General features: G+C 33.9%; 2 protein-coding genes across 2 annotated transcripts; both read right to left on the reverse strand.

Annotated features, from left to right (window-relative positions):
- Window positions 1-2,857: 2,857 nt before the first annotated feature.
- LOC126749485 (prostaglandin reductase 1-like) lies at window positions 2,858-13,605 on the reverse strand. The gene is made up of 7 exons (XM_050459178.1): window positions 13,397-13,605; window positions 6,982-7,084; window positions 6,741-6,926; window positions 6,563-6,681; window positions 3,348-3,502; window positions 3,185-3,290; window positions 2,858-3,134 (listed from the first exon to the last, which is right to left on the reverse strand). Exons 1-7 carry the CDS (start codon window positions 13,500-13,502, stop codon window positions 2,905-2,907), a joined length of 1,005 nt encoding a protein of 334 aa, XP_050315135.1. The 5' UTR covers window positions 13,503-13,605; the 3' UTR covers window positions 2,858-2,904.
- A 2,247-nt stretch (window positions 13,606-15,852) lies between these two features.
- On the reverse strand, window positions 15,853-19,096 carry LOC126749486 (prostaglandin reductase 1-like). Its single transcript, XM_050459179.1, has 7 exons — window positions 18,889-19,096; window positions 17,723-17,825; window positions 17,483-17,668; window positions 17,306-17,424; window positions 16,337-16,491; window positions 16,177-16,282; window positions 15,853-16,126 (listed from the first exon to the last, which is right to left on the reverse strand). Exons 1-7 carry the CDS (start codon window positions 18,992-18,994, stop codon window positions 15,897-15,899), a joined length of 1,005 nt encoding a protein of 334 aa, XP_050315136.1. The 5' UTR covers window positions 18,995-19,096; the 3' UTR covers window positions 15,853-15,896.
- Between the last annotated feature and the right edge of the window lie 1,135 nt (window positions 19,097-20,231).

Below are 20,231 nucleotides of genomic sequence, written 5' to 3' on the forward strand. Positions count from 1 at the left end.
GAATTACAGGATCAACTACAGCTTTAAGTTCTTCACTTAAATATCTGCTGCCAAAGGTGAAGAGCTCCAAATGTGCACAATGGTACAGTTTTTACTTGAAACCAAATCTTCACATATACTCGCAGAATATATTCTGTCAACACTTTTAATTTAGGCGGGGGATTTCTTACCGCAATGTAAGCCCGCAAGATACGATTCGCTGTTGTTAGCCATCTTGCGTGAGATAACTTGCCAGGAGATTTATTCGCTAAATTAGATGGACAGTTTCCAGTAGATTTGGCAGTGCAAATCTCGAATAAATATTTTTGATCGCTACTTAATTCTTTTAAATTTACCTCAGGCAAATTAACTTTGATTGTTTCGTAGCACACGACAGGTAATCGCTCACATGTTTCAATAAGTTTGCCGATTGAACCCGAGAATGATAATGGTCCTGTGGTATTTCCGTCCAGATGTCGAACCAAATGTCGCAAAGGCAACTCGTTTGCATGTAGTTGACATATTAGCCATTGCAAAGGTCGTTTAAGATGTAATTCCAACAAATATATTACACCACCGTGAGGCCCAGTGTTAATGACAGTACCATCGCAGCTAACCGCAACTAACTCGCTAACTAATACTTTATTTTCGGTTAAATATTTTAGAATCGTTAAAGCTACGGTCTTTGCAATACCGTTTTCAGGTGTTACGTGTCCTATATAGTAGCTACCTGGTTCCTTTAATAACACTATGTGTTCTTCGACAATGATTTTCCTAGATGACGATTCACCCTGTTTTTTAATGTGAAGAGTTCTATCTTTGCGTCCATCAAAATAGAGAGCTTGAAGACTAGTACCATATTTTATTATATTTTTTTGTAAATCAAGTCGTTGCCTTTTTCTTTGTCGATCTAATTTGGACTTGTCTATTACATAAGATCGATCAGTTTTGGATATCAATCCAACATCTTCCAGAACTGCACTGGCGATCATTGCTCCTTTTCTACTTGATAATCCAGCTCGGTCTATTGCTTTTGCTAATGCAGGAAAGTCGAGGGTTATGCCCGTAGAAGTTGACGGCCCTGGTTCGAAGTCAGTGGATCACAGACTGGTTCGCTTTGCACTGATATATCTGATACATTACGCGAAATGTTTTGTTGACTTTTGTCCTTCGGAATAGAGTATATTACGTGAGAGGTCCCTGCTTTTTCTTTTTTGTTTTTGCTGAAAATTTTACTTGTTTTGGCATCTACTTGCCCTATAGACATTAATCGTGTAGTTCTTTGGTCGTTTAGTATTAGACTTATCACGAAATTTTTGAAGGGAGGGGCCGTTCCGTACAAATTTACCTGGCGGGGAGGCTTAACGTTGTTTAAATTGAATAAAAATGTTTGTGAGTGTGTTTCAAGCTATTTTTAGTTGTTTGAAGCAGCAGTCTTTAATAATATAAAATTTTTTTTAGGGGTCCGGCGGGAGGGTAAAATAATAAAAAGTAAAAAATTGGTTTTCATTATGGACCATTTGGCAACTTTTTTTACTACAGGCATAAAAAACCTAGAGAACCGACCCACCCTAGTGTATAACTCATAAGCCAAGGCAGTTGAAATTATGGAAATTTGTCTAAGAGTAGCTCTATTAATTCTATTGACACCTATTTCAATATTTTTCAAAAAATATAGAAGAACTTGAAAAAAGTGATATTTTTGGGAAGGGGTGAATTTTTTCTTGGAAAATCACAAAATGCGTATAACTCATAAACCAAAACAGCTGAAATTATGAAAATTTGTATAGGAGTAGCTCAATTAATTTCATTAGACACCTATTTTCGCATTTATTGTAAAATCTACAGAGGGTTGAAAGAAAAGGGATTTTTGGTAAAGGGTTGCATTTTTTCTTGGAAAATCCACAATGAGTGTATAACTTATAAGCCAAGGCAATTGACACTTTGAAAATTTGTATAGGAGTAGCTCAATTAATTCTGTTAGATACCTATTTCAGCATTTTTCGAAAAATGTACAAGGAGTTGAACAAACTGATATTTTTGGGAAGGGGTTAATTTTTTTTTTGGAAAATCACAAAATGCTTGTAATTCATAAACTACGGTAGTTGGAATTTTAAATATTGGTACAGTGGTGGCTCAATTAATTTTATTACACACCTATTTCAGCGTTTTTTCAAAAATTTACAGGGAGCTGAAAAAAATGGGATTTTTGAAGAAGAGTGACTTTTTTTTGAAAAATCCACAAAATGCGTATAACTCATTTACCAAGGCAGTTGAAATTATGGAAATTTGTAGACGAATGGCACAACGAATTTCATCAGACACCTATTTCAGCATTTTTTCAAAACACTAAATTTTAATTTCATTAAATACCTATTTCAGCGTTTTTTGGACAAAAATACAGGGTATCCAAAAAAAGTTTTGGAACCAAATTTTTCATAAAAATGTGGAAAGCCTCAAAAAAAACGAACCAGATGAAAAGAAAACACTCAGATTTTAACCAAAACCATTGATTTTATTTAAATTAATTTATTATTACAAAAATACCCTTCTTTACTGAAACTTTCCTAATTGTACAAAAAAATCCCCAGATTTAGAGCAATATCTTTAATACCTTGGCAACACTGCCGAAACCCCCAGTTAAAAAAACGACCCTCAGGCACGGAATTTTAATTTTTCAACGGTGACACGTTGATTGACGTTCTGCGTTGAATGGAATGGAATGCGCGGAAATTTTTTTTTATTTTTTCTATTGCGATCGGACCAAAAAACAACTTTTTTCTCAAAATCCCGACTATATTTAAAAAAAAAAACGCTGTATCCAGTGGAATTTTTTACAAAATATGTAAACAAATATTCAAAACTATACTAAAACATATTTGGTACAAAGAGTATATTATATTAAACAAAAAAACTACAATAAACTTAAGCCTTAACCACCGCTTTCCCCACATTTCCACCCTTGAGCATATCCACGAATGCCTTGAACATATTCTCGAAACCTTCGGTGACCGTTTCATGGTACTTCAGTTTTCCTTGTTTAATCCATTCGGTGTTTTGTTTGATCCCTTCCATCCATCTAGCCACCCATCGTACCACTATGAACCCTTCCACCATCAACTGTTTCGATACGATGGCGAATTGGGGTGCGGAAACTATAGAAATTCACTTAATTAATCATTCTAATAACACTCATTTTAATTACCTTTAGGTATTTCTTTCTCGTTGTAATAAGAGATGGCGCCGCATACAGACACTCTACCAAAGTCGTTCATTTGGTTCATTACGATTGTGCTGATTTCTCCCCCCACCTAATAACAATGAAGAATTATTGTAATTACGTTAATTAATTAGTGATAATATCATACGTTATCGAAATAGCAGTCTACGCCCTTGGGAGCGGCCTTCTTCAAAGCTTCCTCCACATTATCGGTTTTATAGTTGATAAAACTGTCAAAACCGAGTTCCTCGGTCAGCCATTTGCCTTTTTGGTCGGATCCTGCGATACCGACCACTGTGCAACCTAAAAAGTACGTTTTTCAGACTTTACTAGTTTAATATATCAGGATTTGAATATCCCTCAATCTCAAGAGAAACCTGAAAATTTTGAGGGTAGAAACGCGATTCTAGATTAAAGAACTGGGTTGTTATGACACTATTGGTTGGGGGCATTGGGTCCTTAGCAAATTCTTACTATTCTGGAGAATAATTGCATGAAATAATTAGGATATTCTTAAAAGTACGGAAACTTCTTACGGAAATAAAGGGAATTTCTTACTGATTAATTTGATATACGAACGTTTCTTATACCTCAAAAACTTACTGAGTTAGAGGCAATTTTGTCCACCAAGGTCCTGGACTAATCGAATTTAAGGTTATTGAAACGCATCAAGATTTTTATTTATTAACGAACATTTTCAGGTGTAACTTTGGAATGGCTTGGAATATCTTTTTAATTTTATTATTAACCTTGTAGAGCTTCTGAGGATGGATTAGAGAAGATAGAAACGTGATTCTAGGTTAAACTATTAGTAGCTAAGACAGTTTTGGTTGGAGCTGTTCTTTCTAACCCAACAATTCTCCAGCATATTTTTATGAAAAATTAGAATATTTTTAAAGTGTTTTTAGGGTAATAAAGCAAATTTCTTACTGATTAATTTGATATACGAACGTTTCTTGTACCTCAAAGATGTTTTGAGTTACAAACAATTTTCTCCACCAAGGTCCTAGATACATCGAATTTGAGGTTATCGTAACATCAATATTTTTGTTATTGGCGGGCATTTTTGTTCATAACTTCAGAACCACTTCAAATATTTTCATAATTTTTTTCACACTAATATGGCAGAGCTCCTGAAGATGAATTTGAAGGTAAAAACGTGATTTTAGGTTAAAGATTTTGGTAGCTATGGCAGTTTTGGTTGGGGCATTGCTTTCTAAGCCAACTTTGACTTTTCTCGCGACTATTTTCATGAAATAATTGAAATATTCTTAAAAAGATTTTCGGGACATAAATGGAAACTCTTACTGAATAATTTGATATTTGAACGTCTGTTATGCCTCAAAAACTTACTGAGTTAGAGGCAATTTCGTCCTGGACCAAACATTTGGGCATATCTTCGGAACTACTTGGAATATCTTCATAATCTTTTCACACTAAAACAATACAACTCCTGACAATGAATATGTCATTTTGAGTTAAGAATTTGGCCAATTTTACCTATTGTTGATGGTATGCCAAGTCTAAACAACCTTTGCCATTTGTTCTTGAACTGAAATTAACCTGCTAACGGGAGAGGAGCTAATTAAACGCCTTTTAATCATAAAAAGTGACACCGTTGGGGTTGATAACAGTTCTATCAGAATGCTAAAATCTAAGTCTCTAGACATTGGTGCACTTTGTAACTCTTTCGACTGGATATGTTCTAGATTTGTAAAAAAAAAGCTTCATTTACTCCAGTACCGAGGATGGCCAATCGAAAGAGCATAAGTGAGTTAAGACCAATTAGAATTTGGCCAGTTGCCTCAAACCTTCTGGAAGAAACTGTTATTCATAAAAATATTATTTCCAAATGCATGGTAAGGGTTTGGAGAATATTACGATTATGCTATGGCAGTGTTTTCTGCAAGGAAGATTTTTTTTTAGACAACCACTCACTTATTAGTTCAATTAACTGTATCATAGCAATTAATTTCTCCTAGGCAGTTGAGGCAATTAATAGAGGAGCTCCTGAAGATGAATTTGATTGTAGAAATGTGGTTCTGAGTTAAAGATTTTAGTAGTTATGACAGTTTTGCTTCGAGGGCATTGTTTCCGAGGACAATTTTTGCAGAATATTTTCAAAAAGTTTCCAGGGAAAAAAGAGTGTTTCTTACTGTATAGAAGAGTTTAATATATGTGTGTCAAAAACTTTCTGATCTTCTGATTCTGAGGGGCAATTTTCTCCAGCAAGGTCCTGGACCCACCGAATTTGTAGTTATTGAAACGCATATTATCACATCAAAATTTTTAATATTGGTGGACATTTTTGGGCAACTCCGGAACCACTTAGAATATTTGCATAATTTTTTTGCACAGTAATATAGCGAAACTCAAAAGGACGAATTTGAGAGCACAAAATTGACTCCGAGTTAAAAATTTGGGTAGTTAAGGCAGTTTTGGTTGGAGCTCTATCTTCTAGGCGCACTCTTCTTGAGAATATGTTCATGAAATAATTGCAATTTTCTCAACGGGGTTTTTAGGGAAAGAAGAGCCTCTTACTGAATAATTTGATATATATAAACGTTTGTTGTGCCTCAAAAACTTACTGAGTTAGAGGCAATTTTGTCCACCAAGGTCCTGGACCCACTAAATTGAAAGCTACATCAAGATTTTTATTTTTGTGGCATAAAACCCGATGAAGGGCTTACATAAAAGAACTTAAACATCGCATTAATCAACTAGGTTGTATCCTTTGGTTCTGTGTCTTAAGTGATTTAAAGAATCGTTCAGTATTCCCTCCTGGTCTTTGTTAGAGAGATTAATGAAATCTTCATTGAATATGTATCCTTATTTTCTATATCTAACAATTTATAGATTTCGAAAATATGTAAGTTGATATTTTTAAAGACAAATATCTTGTCTTAATAGATATTGGTTCTTTAACTTCGACCTGCTTAAGGACTCCTTTATATGAGGGAGAAAAACCAAACGTTGACGTAGACAATAAATAATTTGTCTCTCATTACATTGGTGTCGTATTTATCTAAGTGGCATCATATAAAGCGTGAATAAACCAATATTCAAAATTATATTTAACATTTGAGGATTTTTATTTGACTGTCATTTTTAGGTATTATTTAACTACTTGGAATATTTTTTCAATTTTTTCACACATACGTAACAAAGCTACTGAGGATGGATTTGACAGTAGAATTATTGTAAATTTGAGTTAACAATTCGGGTATTTAATATTGCTGAATTGTCCCAAGTCCTAGTTGGTGATAGTTTTAAAAGATGAATTGAATGACAACCGATATAAGACTGGACGTGACAGATATTCACACATATCTCCGAACATCTATTAACTCATTCTCTGCTTACCTTTAATTTTAGCAATTTGTCCAACAATACTTCCCACTGCCCCGGCGGCTCCGCTTACCACTACAGTTTCGCCAGCTTTCGGCTTGCATATCTCCAATAAGCCAAAGTAAGCGGTATTTCTAAGAAAAAAAACAATAAATATAAGGTTTAGGGACTACATGGGTAAGCTTGATCTTACCCCGGCATACCCAAGACCCCTAGGGCCAAAGACAAAGGTAAGCCTCCCAAATCGGGTAAAATCGTCGTGGGTAATCCGGAGAAGTCGCCATCGCTGTTATCGCTCGCGATCGTGTGAGTTCTCCAACCGTATTGTCCGACCACGTATTTTCCAACTGGGAATTTTGGGTTTTTGCTCTCAACGATCCTAATAATCGATTAAATTTATAAACTGGGTTTTTTTTAAAGGAAATTACACTCACTTGCCCACCTGGGATCCGATCATGGTGGTATTTAACTCACTTCTTGGCATGTAGGCCCTCATATATGGGTCTACGCTGAGGTAGACTGCCTCTACCAGGAATTCTGGAAAAAATATATTTTTTAAAATGTTTTTCATATGTATAGAATATTAATATATCACTCGCCTCCTAAGGAAGAATTTAAGAAAGTATTCACTATAACTGGGAAGGTTCTTTTTATTTCAAAACTATGCCAAGAATATTTTAAATTGATGATTGTGTACAGTTACATCGGCAGAAAGTATATAATAAATTTAAAGTCATAAGTTCCCGGACTAAAGCGAGCAATTGCGCACCGTAAGGCGTTAAAGTGAAACCGAAGATTCGGTATGAGGACGTAATGCAGCAAAGTGAGACAAAACATCCGATGTCAAGACATATCGTTGGTTTACTGCCCGAAACAAGATAAGTACATTTTTGCGTTTAGTGCATTTTCGTAACTAAACTTTGTATATTATAAATTTACTACATAAACCAGATAAGTGTTAGACAATGGAAAGGTAGTAAATAATATAAGTTTGTTTTGCTCAAAACTGTACGGCTAAAACCTGGTAAATGCACATTTAACGCAAAATGTTACTTATCTGGTTTGGCAGTAAGTCGACGATATTATGCTTGAGAATCGCGTATTCCGAGCCTATAGAAAGAAAATCATTCATATTTATCAAAATATATTGAAATTATTATTTTTTTAATAAATACGCATTTTTAATAATAAAGTTTGTGGGGGTGAGAGCAATAAATTTATGAGAGAAAAAGGATAATAAAAATGAACATACAGACTGTTGATTCCTTTCTTCTATATACTTGAGCTGCCCGTCACTCTCGCTACCGGCCGGTATTTTCGATAATTGGCAAGGTTTTAGGGGTTAGTTACTTAATTTGAGTAACTAGTTAAGTATACATTCGAATGCATGAAAATGGTTCCCTTTTAAGTGCTTGTCCACTTCTCTCACGTCTGGTTCCTCGTTTATTTTTAAGAGGGGAATGAGGAATTTTGGTGTTAGCGAGCAGACATATTTTTAGATATAGGGGTCATTTAAAATTTATTTAGAGAAGTGAGATTAATATAAGTATTTAAATAATTACTGCAAGTAATGCTAATGCCATTACTGAACAAGGTTATATATTAATATTTAAAGTCATAAACATGTCATAAGCCTCCGGACTAAAGCGAGCAACCGGGCCACGTAATAAATCAAATTGAGACAGAAGATCCGATGCCGAGACATAACGCGTCAGAGCGAGACAGAACAGCCGATGCGATTACGTCACGTGCTTAAGAGTCTTGTAGTCCGAGCGTATAGGGATGAAAACGATTTTCTTGGTAATGCGCAAATGTAACTTTCATGTTTATTAAAATGTATTGAAATTATCGATAAACGTGCCTTTTTTACAAAAAAGTTATTTAATTATATAAAAAGCCAAAAAATTTAATAAGACCCGGACTAATGAAGAGAAGATTTAATGTTTTTAGGTAAGTGTGTTGTTTTTTTGTTTACAAGCGTTACAAAGTGTTAAATTTCAATAAAAAAGATATTTTTTTCTTAAATATTAAATATCCTTTATCCAATTTTTTTTAGACTAGAAAAATGCATGTCACTGACTGGTCATGGATTATTTAAATTCTTTTTAGATAAACCGATTAAATTTACAAATTTCACAATTTGTTTGTGGCGTGTTATAATTAAACTGAGATGAATGTTTTATGAGGCTTTTTTGTTGGTATTCGGATGCTTTAAAACCTGATAATTTATTTTTAATTTTCAAAAAAAAAATATTTATAACTCCTTTATTAAGCAATTTGTAGGAAAAGAGTATTGGAGCTTTATTTTGGGTATTCAATTATAGAAGCAAATGCAAAAATATAAACACTTATTTCTCCTACAGTTTTCGAGGTAGGAAAAGAGAAAAATGGTTTTCTTAGATTTTTTAGAAAACCATTACATACAAAAACGTAAAATACTTTCGAAATAATTGTCATCCTTAAGCCCGCCAACTTTTGTCAAAATTAGTTTCCGGCAGACCAATAGTTTCTCTAAGAAAAAATAAAAACCATTTTTAAGAGAAATTTCCGCGAGGGTTGTCTCTTTATGTCTTGACTCTTTTCTTGCTTAGCTAAAAAAACAATTAAATGCTCTTAATTTCATATCCCTAGACCGCACAAAAAACATGACAAGTTTTTTTTTATAACAATTATACAATTGAAGACTACAGGCGAAAAAGGATGAAGGTGACAAATCCAAAGTTTTGTGCAAAACAGATTTTAAATTTAAAAACCTTGTATTTTCTTATAGCTTAACTCTTTTTGGAAGATTTTTTTTTTTAAAGGTAGGCTTGTGTATATGTTTTTACTAAAAGAGTTTAAAACTACTAATTTTTTAACATAAGCATCTAGAAAAAAATTTCATTATGGTTATGTACACTAAATCAGGAAAAAAAAGATGAATGTCCAAACATTTTTTATTCAGTTACATTTAAATTTTTAAAGTAAAGTTGAGCTTTGACACTACCAAAACGTTTTAAATCCTGCAGGTTTTGGTATTTCTTAGCATTGATGGGAATCCTGTTTTCATATTTGAAATTTGAAAGTTCAAATTGTCCTGAAGGTAGATCTAATATACCAACTATATTGTCTGCATTTCTTAATTCGCCTTTGGCTGCTTTTCCTCTCGCTTTTCCTTTTTTGGTAGTTCCCAGTTTTTTTTTTGTAGGCACTACGACGCTTGAAATAAAACCTCCATTGTACGAATCACGATGATCGATCATTCTGGGCTCTTCTTTTTTTATAAGCAGTTCTCTGATTGGGCGGTTTTCAAAGGGACATTTTGTTACATAATAGTTTGTTAAATGATCAGTCCAGCTTCGAAAAATCTCTTGATCTTCACAGCTAACTACTTTAAAGGGACTTGGTTTAACGCGGGCATTTCCAATGTGATCATTCCAACCGAAAGGAAGTTCGACAAAAGCTTTGGAATTGATTAAGCCCATATTACGATCACATTCCATGTAGCTATGTCCTCTAATTGGAAAAACTATTTTTATACACTGAAGTCGGCCTACTTTATGTACAACATAATGAAGCATTCGAAACAAAGTATAATTTTATTCTGTCCACAACACGAATCACAAAAAATCACAAGTTCTTGAACTTCGGGATTCAATTCATTGACTATGTAATTAAACAACATAGAAGCAACTTCGTCTACACCTTTTTTTGCGGCGGTTTCTGTGTACGTATAAAAAAATGCCTCACCACTGGCTAAAACGTGAATATTAAATAAGTAGAACGATAACTGTCGTTTGTAGTATACGTCATTAGTGCTAATGTTTGGCAGTGGCAAGTTTTTTTGATATTCCATAGCAATAGCTTCAATATGGCGGTGTTGTTGAGCTCTTTTGATAAAAAGCCTCTGCCTTCTTAAGGTGAAGTTGATTTGTCACATGTAATGTAGCAAGGTTTGAAGCCTGTGAAGGATCTGCAATTTTTGCTTTATATTCATCGCAACTGCTGCATGTGTCACTGCGCGGGTAACCGAAACTAATATTAAATTTGTTTACAAAGATAGAACGATATGACTGATATGAAATTGATCTAGTCGGATGTAATTCCTTAAACATTTGGAACATTTTCTTAACGTTTAACTCCTCTGGTAGCTAGGTTTTTTCGACTTGTGAAGGCTATAGTGTGACTGTCTACCTTTAAATGATCGAATATGAGCAAAGACAGCATTAGTGGTTTCTTGGTGTAACTTGTTTGGTAACTGGTTTGGTTTGACCATCTTCACCAACATGTCCGTCTTTAACAAGCTTTTGCTGGATGTTTTGAATGCGCTTCGCTGATATTCCATGTAACGACAGCATTGCCTTGTAGGAAACAGGAATCTCTTTGGCTCCATTATCTCGCATTACTCAAACCTTGAAAGAAATTAACTACTGTCAGACAAGTAATGAACTAGAACAATAATACAACTTACCTTATATTTGTAGGAGAATGAGTGATAAACTACATCTTCATCGTTAGCTTTTCTTTGGCGCCGTCTTTTAACTGGCTTATGCGAAATGAGACCTGCCAAGTATAAGGTCTTCTCATTATGGGATTTTATTTCATTAAAGTTTTTAATAATCGCCAAACGGTCTTGAACACCAATTACTTCAAAACATTTTAACCTTGAACAATTACAACTGCTACCAGTTTCATGTGTTTGCAATCTTAGTTTTTTTGACGAGTCAAAAACGCGACCTAATTTTGGCCTTTTTTTAGTAACGGTGAAGATTCACACTCGGCCATCTTAAAAATTCCGTGAAAAACAAGTGAAGCAGATAAAAACTCGCGAGTCACATTACCGCAATGCTTTACATAACTGTTTTCTAATACATTACTAATAATTCCTAATACATTATTCCAAATACATAATTCCTATATATACATAATTCCTAATACATTACTGCTTCCTGTCCTGTTGACGCCCGAATTTACTAGCATACAAGATTTTTTAAGAGTGAGGAATTTTTGGACTCTCATCCGTTTTGTATAAATCGAGTGGACCATCATCTTTTTTCCCCTGTATGGCATATACCAAAACGCACTTTATATGATCATCTCATTTGTTTTCCTCGGTACGGTATAATAGACGTAAAATACTGGATTTTTTTCGCGATTTGGTGTGTCTATCTCAATTTTTCGTTTTTTGGACCCTCATCCTTTTTCCCCTGTGGTCTTCATTTCTTATTTCAAATAGAACTTTAACTGCCTGGAAGTAATTTTTTATTTCCACGAAAAAAAATAATTTTTTTATTCCGTCTAGGTAGTTGTGTGAACTATCGAATTCTACTAAATTAAGTGTTTGAAATGATAGTATAGAACAGCTAATTTTACAAGTGCTAGTACTAGGATTTGCTTCAATTAAAACAGCTTCTTCAATTTGTACTGTAAGTAAAGCTAGAGGCCTTTCGATGTCAAACTTATTATTGTACATACTTAATTTTTAATATCCTGTATAAATGACTTTAGGGTGAAATTAGAAGAAAAAACTACTGATATTATGAGACATCCTATATACAGTACCGAGCAAAAGTGGAGAAACATTTTATTTAATAAATATAAAGCCAGAGTAGTCGACTATTATTGCCAATAAACAAATAACTCACATTATTTCTTTAGGTTCAAAGGAATGCAAAAACATATTTGGTATTTATAAATTCTTGCAACAAAAACAATCTATTTGCTTATCTTTATTTTATGAGGAGCGAAAGTAGAGAAACATTTTTAAAGTTCTTAGTTTATGTTTGCTTATTGAAAGCAATACACAATAATATTTTGTTAATTAATAAAGAATAACCTGTAAATATGTCTCGAGGTATTACTTGGGCGTTATGTATAAAACAGTTGATAATATCAAAATATCAATCGGGTGTTAAGCAAGCAATCATTGCTAAGCAGTTAAGATTAAACCGCTCAGTCGTTTCCAAAACCATAAAGTTACACCGCATTAGGAACTCATTAATAAGTCCACCTAAAACTGGTAGGCCCAGAAAAACGACGCCTAGAGTTGTCGAAAAGATTAAATCCTTAGCTCTTAAAAATCCATTTAACACAGCAGTGCATATAAAATCTCAACTAGACGATGTAAATATTAGTGTCCATACAGTTCGAAGACGTTTAAGGGACAGTGGCTTGCCGGCAGAGAGGGAAATGTACAAGTGTGGGGTTGTTTCTCTGGTATGGAAATGGGCCCCATTGTCACAATTCATGGGATTATGGATCAGTTTAAATATTTAGAAATATTAACTGATAATATGTTGCCATGTGCAGAGGAAAACATGCCATTGCAATGGAGGTTTCAACACGACATTGATCCGAAGCATACAGCTAAAATTATAAAAAAAATTTATGAGGACAAAAAATAACTGTTGTTAAGTGGCCAGCTCAGAGTCCTGACCCATAGAGAATCTATGGGATTTAGTAGACAAAAAAATTCGTAAGGAACATCCCGAAAAATTTAAAAATGGCGACGAGTTGTTTGAAGCTGCATGGCATTCTGTACCCAAGGAGACCTTAGGGAATCTGATTGGATCTATGAAAAGGAGATGCCTTGCAGTTATTAAAAATAAGGGATATTTAACTAAATATTAATTTGTTGTTATTATATATTTTCTTTAAATATGTGTTTCTCTATTTTTGCTCCCTCTTTTTTTTTTAATTAACTTACATATGGCTTTATAATAAGTAGAATTATATTGTTTATGTTTTATTTTTATTATCTAGTTTGGTGTAGTATTTATAGGATAAGAAAATTTTAGTTAACTTAACAAAAAAATAAAAAGTTTCTTTACTTTTGCTCGGTACTGTATATATTGCAAAAACAATACTCACCATTATCCTTTAATTCGGGTAAGGTTTCCTCCTGTAAGACGATATCGGTTTCCTTAGGGAAACCCACGCTACGTTTAGCCAAAACCCATTTTTTAGCAACCACCATTTTGTTGTTTAATAAAATTAATTAATTACGCACTTAAAAGCAAACAAACAAGTTAAGCGGTACGACCGGTGATATGCTCGATTGAGAAGCAACTGTGAAATGTCAGTGTGAAGGTCAGTTTTTGCAATTTTATACGAATTATTCACACACACACTCACGCCTACGGTTATTAACAAATCTCTTATGAGTTATTATGATGATATGGCATGACAACTTGTTTTTTTTTGTAATAAATATTATTTAGGTGAGTATAAAAATTGTAGAGTCATTATGTTCGGTAAATACAGGTACAGATTTATTTTTAGATTAACGCGGGAAAGGCCTACTACCTGAAAATTGAGGTGTCAAAGGTCAATCATTTTACTTATACGTCAGTTGTCAAATTAACATAGGCCGTATGTATCCATGGAAAAGCCGTTATGACAGTTTGCAAAAAATGGCGGCGATGAGCGCCATCTTGGATTATGAGTTAATAAGAATAATTTAGCTGACATAGAGTAATATAATTATAATAGTAAAAAGAAGAGAGAGAGGGAATTTTAATGTGATCAAATTAATACACAACCTGATCATAGTATCAAAGTCTAACTGAATATTTCAGTGGAAATATATAGACTTTGGTAGTACTTTTCGTGAACTAAAAGTGTTAGAGAGAGGCATACTTATGTCTCTAATAGTGTGTAAGACAAATGAGGGTATAGCCGATGACCTTCTTGGCAAGAACAATTCATTATCCTAAAAGTTTCAAAAAATTTAATGAAAAGCACAGGTTGATGATGAAAACTCAAATGCGAAACGTCGGATTTTAAACTTAAATGAATATATGCACTTAATTGTAGTATCCATGAAGAACCTTTAAAACAGTTCAGATAAATTGGAGCCATCTTGAATTAAAACAGTCAATTATGCATAATAAGTCGTTCAAATGGGAGAGAGAGACAAGGGGTAAATGTTAACGTTATCAAATTAGTGCACAACCTGATCGTGGTATCCATGGAAAAATCATTCATCCAAAAACGTCAGTCCATTTACTTATACGTCAAATTATATCCTGGACAAACCATTATGACAGTTCACAACTAATATGGCTCAATTAAAGACTTCAATTAATAATATTGGATGAGAACATATTCCCACAAAAAAATTGTGACTATCTTAGCGATGATTCATGAGGAAGCAATGATAAGTGAAATACGACAACCTGTCGCTGTCCACTAGTTTGCCTGGGATTTCTAAACAGCAAGCAACAGAAGGCGCCATAAGAGGCACATGAGCAAAAACATCCCCCATTTTGAAAGAAGTTTGACACATGCACAACAAAATGGCCGATACCAGTGTGTGTGACGATGTTAGAAATGGAGCTGGATGAGTAAGCAATGACAAGTGAAAATTTAGCTGACGTAGACTAATAATTTCAATAATATGGTTCCAAGTACGTAAAACTCGCCGCAAGAGTGTGAGGAGAATAACGTGTAGCAAAAAAAAATTCGTACAATCTGAACAGATTGATTTATAACAGCACTTTTGGCTGATATAGAAAAAGAGAGAAATCTTAAGAATGACTGCTTGGAAAAGCTGTAATAATAATAATGTGGCTGACGTAGAGTATTTAAAGTATGGTTCCTATAACATTAGAATCGCCATATTGTATAAAAGAAGCAAAGGAGGGTGAAGAGGATGACGTGTACCAAGAAAAACATGCACATTTCTGCCAACAGATCAATCATCATATCAAAAGTCAATCAATTTACTTTTGAAGCGTTTTTCAGTGTTGCCAACTATGAAATTTCAGGATCTACAAAAGTTATCCTCAAAATTCTCCAGATTTCACCAAATACTAGGTCAGTGGAGGAGAGGTTACCCAGTAGTTTTTAAACCAATCAGAAGCTTCCATTGATATCCTGCACTTCCCTGCAATAGGACATCCTGTGAATTTATTTAAATTTTTTTTGAAGCTACAGGATTATTATGGAGCCCAATAAATAAAGCAATTAACAATATAACAATAATTAGCTCTGGAATTCTGTTTATGTAGTCTAAAATTCGATTTCTATTGATGAGGTCTTTCTGTACTTATCTGTAGTCGGTTTAAAATTGGATGATACCCATAAGGACGACACTTAATTTTTCTAGACTTTAAAGTATTTTTTTGTTATTTATATAATTTTTTTATATATTAAATTTAAAGCGGAGTAGTAATGTGTCGTTTTATTTCAGCAGTGAGATGTTCATTGGCAAACACATTTTCCGTTGAAGTGACTTACTTCGACTTACATCTCGCCGCTGACTAAACAATTTCTTCACCATTTTTTTTAGTTGAGTTATTTCAACCAGAACAAATAACTCCATATTTTTAATACAAACATCATTATATTAAAAAAAAATTACAAAAACTTAAGCTTTAACCACCGCTTTTCCCATATTTCCACCCTTGAGCATATCCACGAACGCCTTAAACATATTCTCGAAACCTTCGGTGACCGTTTCATGGTACTTCAGTTTTCCTTGTTTGATCCATTCGGTGTTTTGTCTGATCCCTTCCGTCCATCTTGACGCCCATCGGACCACTATGAGCCCTTCCACCCTCAACTGTTTCGATACGATGGCGAATTGGGGTGCAGGAACTATAGAAATTCACTTAATTAAACCTTCTAATAACACTAATTATAATTACCTTTAGGTATTTCCTTCTCGTTGTAATAAGAGATGGCGCCGCACACAGCTACTCTACCAAACTCGTTCATTTGGTTCATTACGATTGTGCTGATTTCTCCTCCCACCTAATAGCAATGAATTATTGTTATTACATTAATTAATTATCGATAATATCATACGTTATCGAAATAGCAGTCCACGCCCTTGGGAGCGGCTTTCTTCAAAGCTTCCTCCACATTATCGGTTTTATAGTTGATAAAACTATCAAAACCGAGTTCCTCGGTCAGCCATTTGCCTTTTTCGTCGGATCCTGCGATACCCACCACTCTGCAACCTAAAAAGAACGTTTTTCAGACTACCGGTTTCATATATAATCAGTGTTTGAATGTTCTTGGAATATTTGATATTGAGGTTAACGTGAAGATGGATTTGAGGGTAGAATTGTAACTCTGAGTTTAAAATTTTAGTGGGTAATTTTGCAGAAGTGTGCCAACGCTCAATTGCTGGAATGAAATGAATGACTACTTGTATAATACTAGACATGACTAGAACATTGCAACGGCCATAGGTATTAGTCTAATAAAAGTAGTATAGTTAGTCCTAATAGGATGGTTTTCATTAATGTCTTTAAGGTAAGTTACTTATTGGTATAAAAATTGCAGTTATTGGCTCTAGATTGACCAAACGTCTTCATTTTTGTTTATTAAGAAAAAGAAATATGTCACAGAATTTTGATCCATAAACATATACGTTGTTATCAATAGCTTCTATAGCAAGATCTGGTAAGTAGTTTTATTTCTTTGAATCCCAGAATGTGCTTTAACCCAGCAGAATGAGAATATTCTGTTGTTCTTTTTTTGATAGATTTGTAACGTTTTGTAAGATTTTTAACATATAATTGACTTTGTCTGTATATGCTGGTGTACCTTGGATGGGGAGCAGGATTTAACTACATTATATCTAATGGAGATATGCCAACGATAGAAAGAGATACTTGATGCCATATTTTTCTACAGGTGACTAGAATAAAAAAGGCGAACCTCGCATATATTCCAAACTTACATACAATAGTTAAGGCACTATTAATCAAACATATATAAATTTCATAACATCTATTGGAACTAACCCACGGAATACGCCATGCTTACCTTTAATTTTAGCAATTTGTCCAACAATACTTCCCACTGCCCCGGCGGCTCCGCTTACCACTACAGTTTCGCCAGCTTTCGGCTTGCACAACTCCAAAAAGCCAAAGTAAGCGGTATTTCTAACAAAAAAACAATAATTATATAGTTTAATTATTAATTGGGTAAGCTTGATCTTACCCCGGCAAACCCAAGACCCCTAGGGCCAAAGACAAAGGTAAGCCGCCCAAATCCGGTAAAATCGTGGTGGGTAATCCGGAAAAGGCGTCTCCGCTGTTATCGTTCGCGATCGTGTGAGTTCTCCATCCGTATTGTCCGATCACGTATTTTCCAACTGGGAATTTTGGGTTTTTGCTTTCAATAATCCTAATAAAGGATTCAAATTATAAATTCATTTTTTTTTTCGGAAATTTCACTCACTTTCCCACTTGGGATCCGATCATGGTGGTATTTACCTCACTTCTTGGCATGTAGGCTCTCATGTATGGGTCTACACTGAGGTAGACTGCCTCTACTAGGAAATCTAGAAAGAAAACATTTTTTTTATGTTTTTAATACACTAAAACAATTTTTCTAAGAACGTATAAATGATAATTCAATATACTGGGAACATTCTTTCTACTTTAAATTAATGGTGGTGTAGAGTTAGAATGAGAATATTCGTAGTGTGTAAATAAGTACATCGACAGAAAGTAAATAAATTTAATATTTATAAACTTAATATTAATTTAAATTTTAAGGTAAAAAAAAATCATAAGTCCCCGGACTAATGCGAGCAATGGCACACCGTAATCCGTCAAAGTGAAACAGACCATCTTATGCGAGGACGTAGTGCGTCGAAATGAGACAGAAAATCCGCTGCGATGACGTCACATGCTTAAGAGTCTTGTAGTCCGAGCGTATAGACAAAAAAAATAATTTTTTGGAAATTATTTAAATTTCTATTAAAATATATTTAAATTTTCAATTTTTTATAATAAACGCCCCCTTTTGTCGAGAAAGTTAATTATTAAATTATTAATATTTAAAGGAAAAAGATCCGGACTAATGGGAACACTAGTTCATCTAATGCGTCAAAGTGAGTCAGAAAATTTGTCCGTCTAAAGTCTTGTAGTCCGGGCGTAGGAAATACACAAATCTAACTTTCTTGTTTTATAAAATGTATTGAAATTAACGATTTTTTATAATAAATGCCCGTCTTTTGATAAAAAAGTGAATTATTAACATCTAAAAGTGAAAAATATCATAAATCCTCCAAAGTGCAAGCCCAAATGAACACTTTCAACACCTTTTGACCAAAAAGAGCGTAGAATTAATTATTAATATTTAAAGTCAAAAAGTATCATATCTCCTCGAACTATGGCGTGCAACTGGTTCAAGCAAATAAGTGAAATAGAAGATCTGATACGACAACGTTAAAATAAGCCAAAGCGAGACAGAAAACACAATGCTTTCAGGTTAGGTCTTCTGTCTTGGACGCCCATCAAATGTTTAATATATGACTGACTTCAGGGTGAAATTAATATTGAAAACTACTGACAACCTCATGAGACACGCCTTGTATATATTACAAAACCAATACTCACCATTTTCCTTGAGGTCAGGTAAGGTTTCCTCCTGTAAGACGATATCGGTTTCCTTAGGGAAACCCTCGCTACGTTTAGCCAAAATCCATTTCTTAGCAACCACCATTTTGTTTAAAATTATTTAATTAGCCACTTAAAACAAAAAAAACAAGTCAATTAAAGCGCTCGATTGGGAATCAACTAATAAATATGTGTGCGTCAAGGTCCGTTTTTGTAGTTTTAGAGGAATTTTACGGTTATCATTAAAATCTCTTATGATAATTATTATGGCATGACAAGTGTATTTCTAGATAAATATTATTTACGTGGTATAAAATTGTAGAGTCGTTATGTTCGTTAGACACAGTTAGTACAGAGTGTCCCAGAAAAGTATTTGGTAACTTATAATAAGCTGTCAAAAATCTCTCGTATAGTATATTGACAAGAGTGTCGTATGCTACATGATTTGTCAATCCCAAGCATATGTTAGAGAGAAAAACATACTTATGTCTGTAAGAGTGTGTAAGATAAAGAAGGGTGTGACTCTTTTTTGTCAGAAAGAACCGTCCAAGAAAATTGAATGAAAAGTACTGGTTACCTCAAATCCGAAACGTCGGATTTTAATAAAAGTGTCATTTATTTTTAAATAAACGCGGCAAAATCCTACTGTCTAGCTATTAAATTAATATGCAACTTAATCGTGGTATCCATGGAAAATGAAATTGATCATAGTTGCTATGACAAGCAAACGTCACTTTTGACGTTTAATTTACGCCCCATACGTCATCTGTTAAATGACGTATGGGGCGTATAATCACAGTATCCGTGGGAAAAGCGTTATGACAGTTTACAATAAATGGCGACGATTGGCGCCATCTTGGATTAAGAAGTCAATTAATAATATTAATAATAATTTACCTGACGTAGAGTAATAATAATAGTAAAAATAAGAGAGAGAGGGAGGAAATTTCAGTGAAATGTTAACATCATCAAATTAATACACAACAGGATCGTATTATCCGTGCAAGAGCCCTTATGTTAGTTCAATACAAATTTGCATATACGTCATGCAAAAATTTAACTAACCTGGTAAAAAAACGTCAAATTCGTAAAAAAATTATGATCCCGGTTGCCATAGCGACAAACTTCAATAATTTGACTTTTGACATTTCATTGACACATCCGTCAAAATTAATACACCGTTCATTATCGTAGTATCCATGAAAAAGCGATTATGACTGTATGTGTAACTATTAAATTATAGACGACTTGATCGTAGTATCAATGGAAAGAGCAATTTATTGTAGTCCCCTTTGACATTTAATTTACGTCCCATACGTCATTTGACTAGTTAATTAATATAG

The sequence above is a fragment of the Anthonomus grandis genome, unplaced genomic scaffold (assembly GCF_022605725.1).
Source record: "Anthonomus grandis grandis unplaced genomic scaffold, icAntGran1.3 ctg00000121.1___fragment_1, whole genome shotgun sequence".
Taxonomy (NCBI): domain Eukaryota; kingdom Metazoa; phylum Arthropoda; class Insecta; order Coleoptera; family Curculionidae; genus Anthonomus; species Anthonomus grandis.

Bases quoted from the DNA above. Each gene is read 5' to 3' on its own strand.
- LOC126749486 (XM_050459179.1), bottom strand. From the start codon at position 18,994: ATGGTGGTTGCTAAGAAATGGATTTTGGCTAAACGTAGCGAGGGTTTC. The intron at 17,425-17,482 runs GTAAGATCAAGC...TTTTTTTGTTAG, and splicing joins GGGGTCTTGGGTTTGCCGGG to AAATACCGCTTACTTTGGCT. The intron at 16,492-17,305 runs GTAAGCATGGCG...CGTTCTTTTTAG, and splicing joins ACAAATTGCTAAAATTAAAG to GTTGCAGAGTGGTGGGTATC.
- LOC126749485 (XM_050459178.1), bottom strand. From the start codon at position 13,502: ATGGTGGTTGCTAAAAAATGGGTTTTGGCTAAACGTAGCGTGGGTTTC. The intron at 7,085-13,396 runs GTGAGTATTGTT...TATTTTTTCCAG, and splicing joins ACCCGAATTAAAGGATAATG to AATTCCTGGTAGAGGCAGTC. The intron at 3,291-3,347 runs GTATGATATTAT...CATTGTTATTAG, and splicing joins TAGACTGCTATTTCGATAAC to GTGGGGGGAGAAATCAGCAC.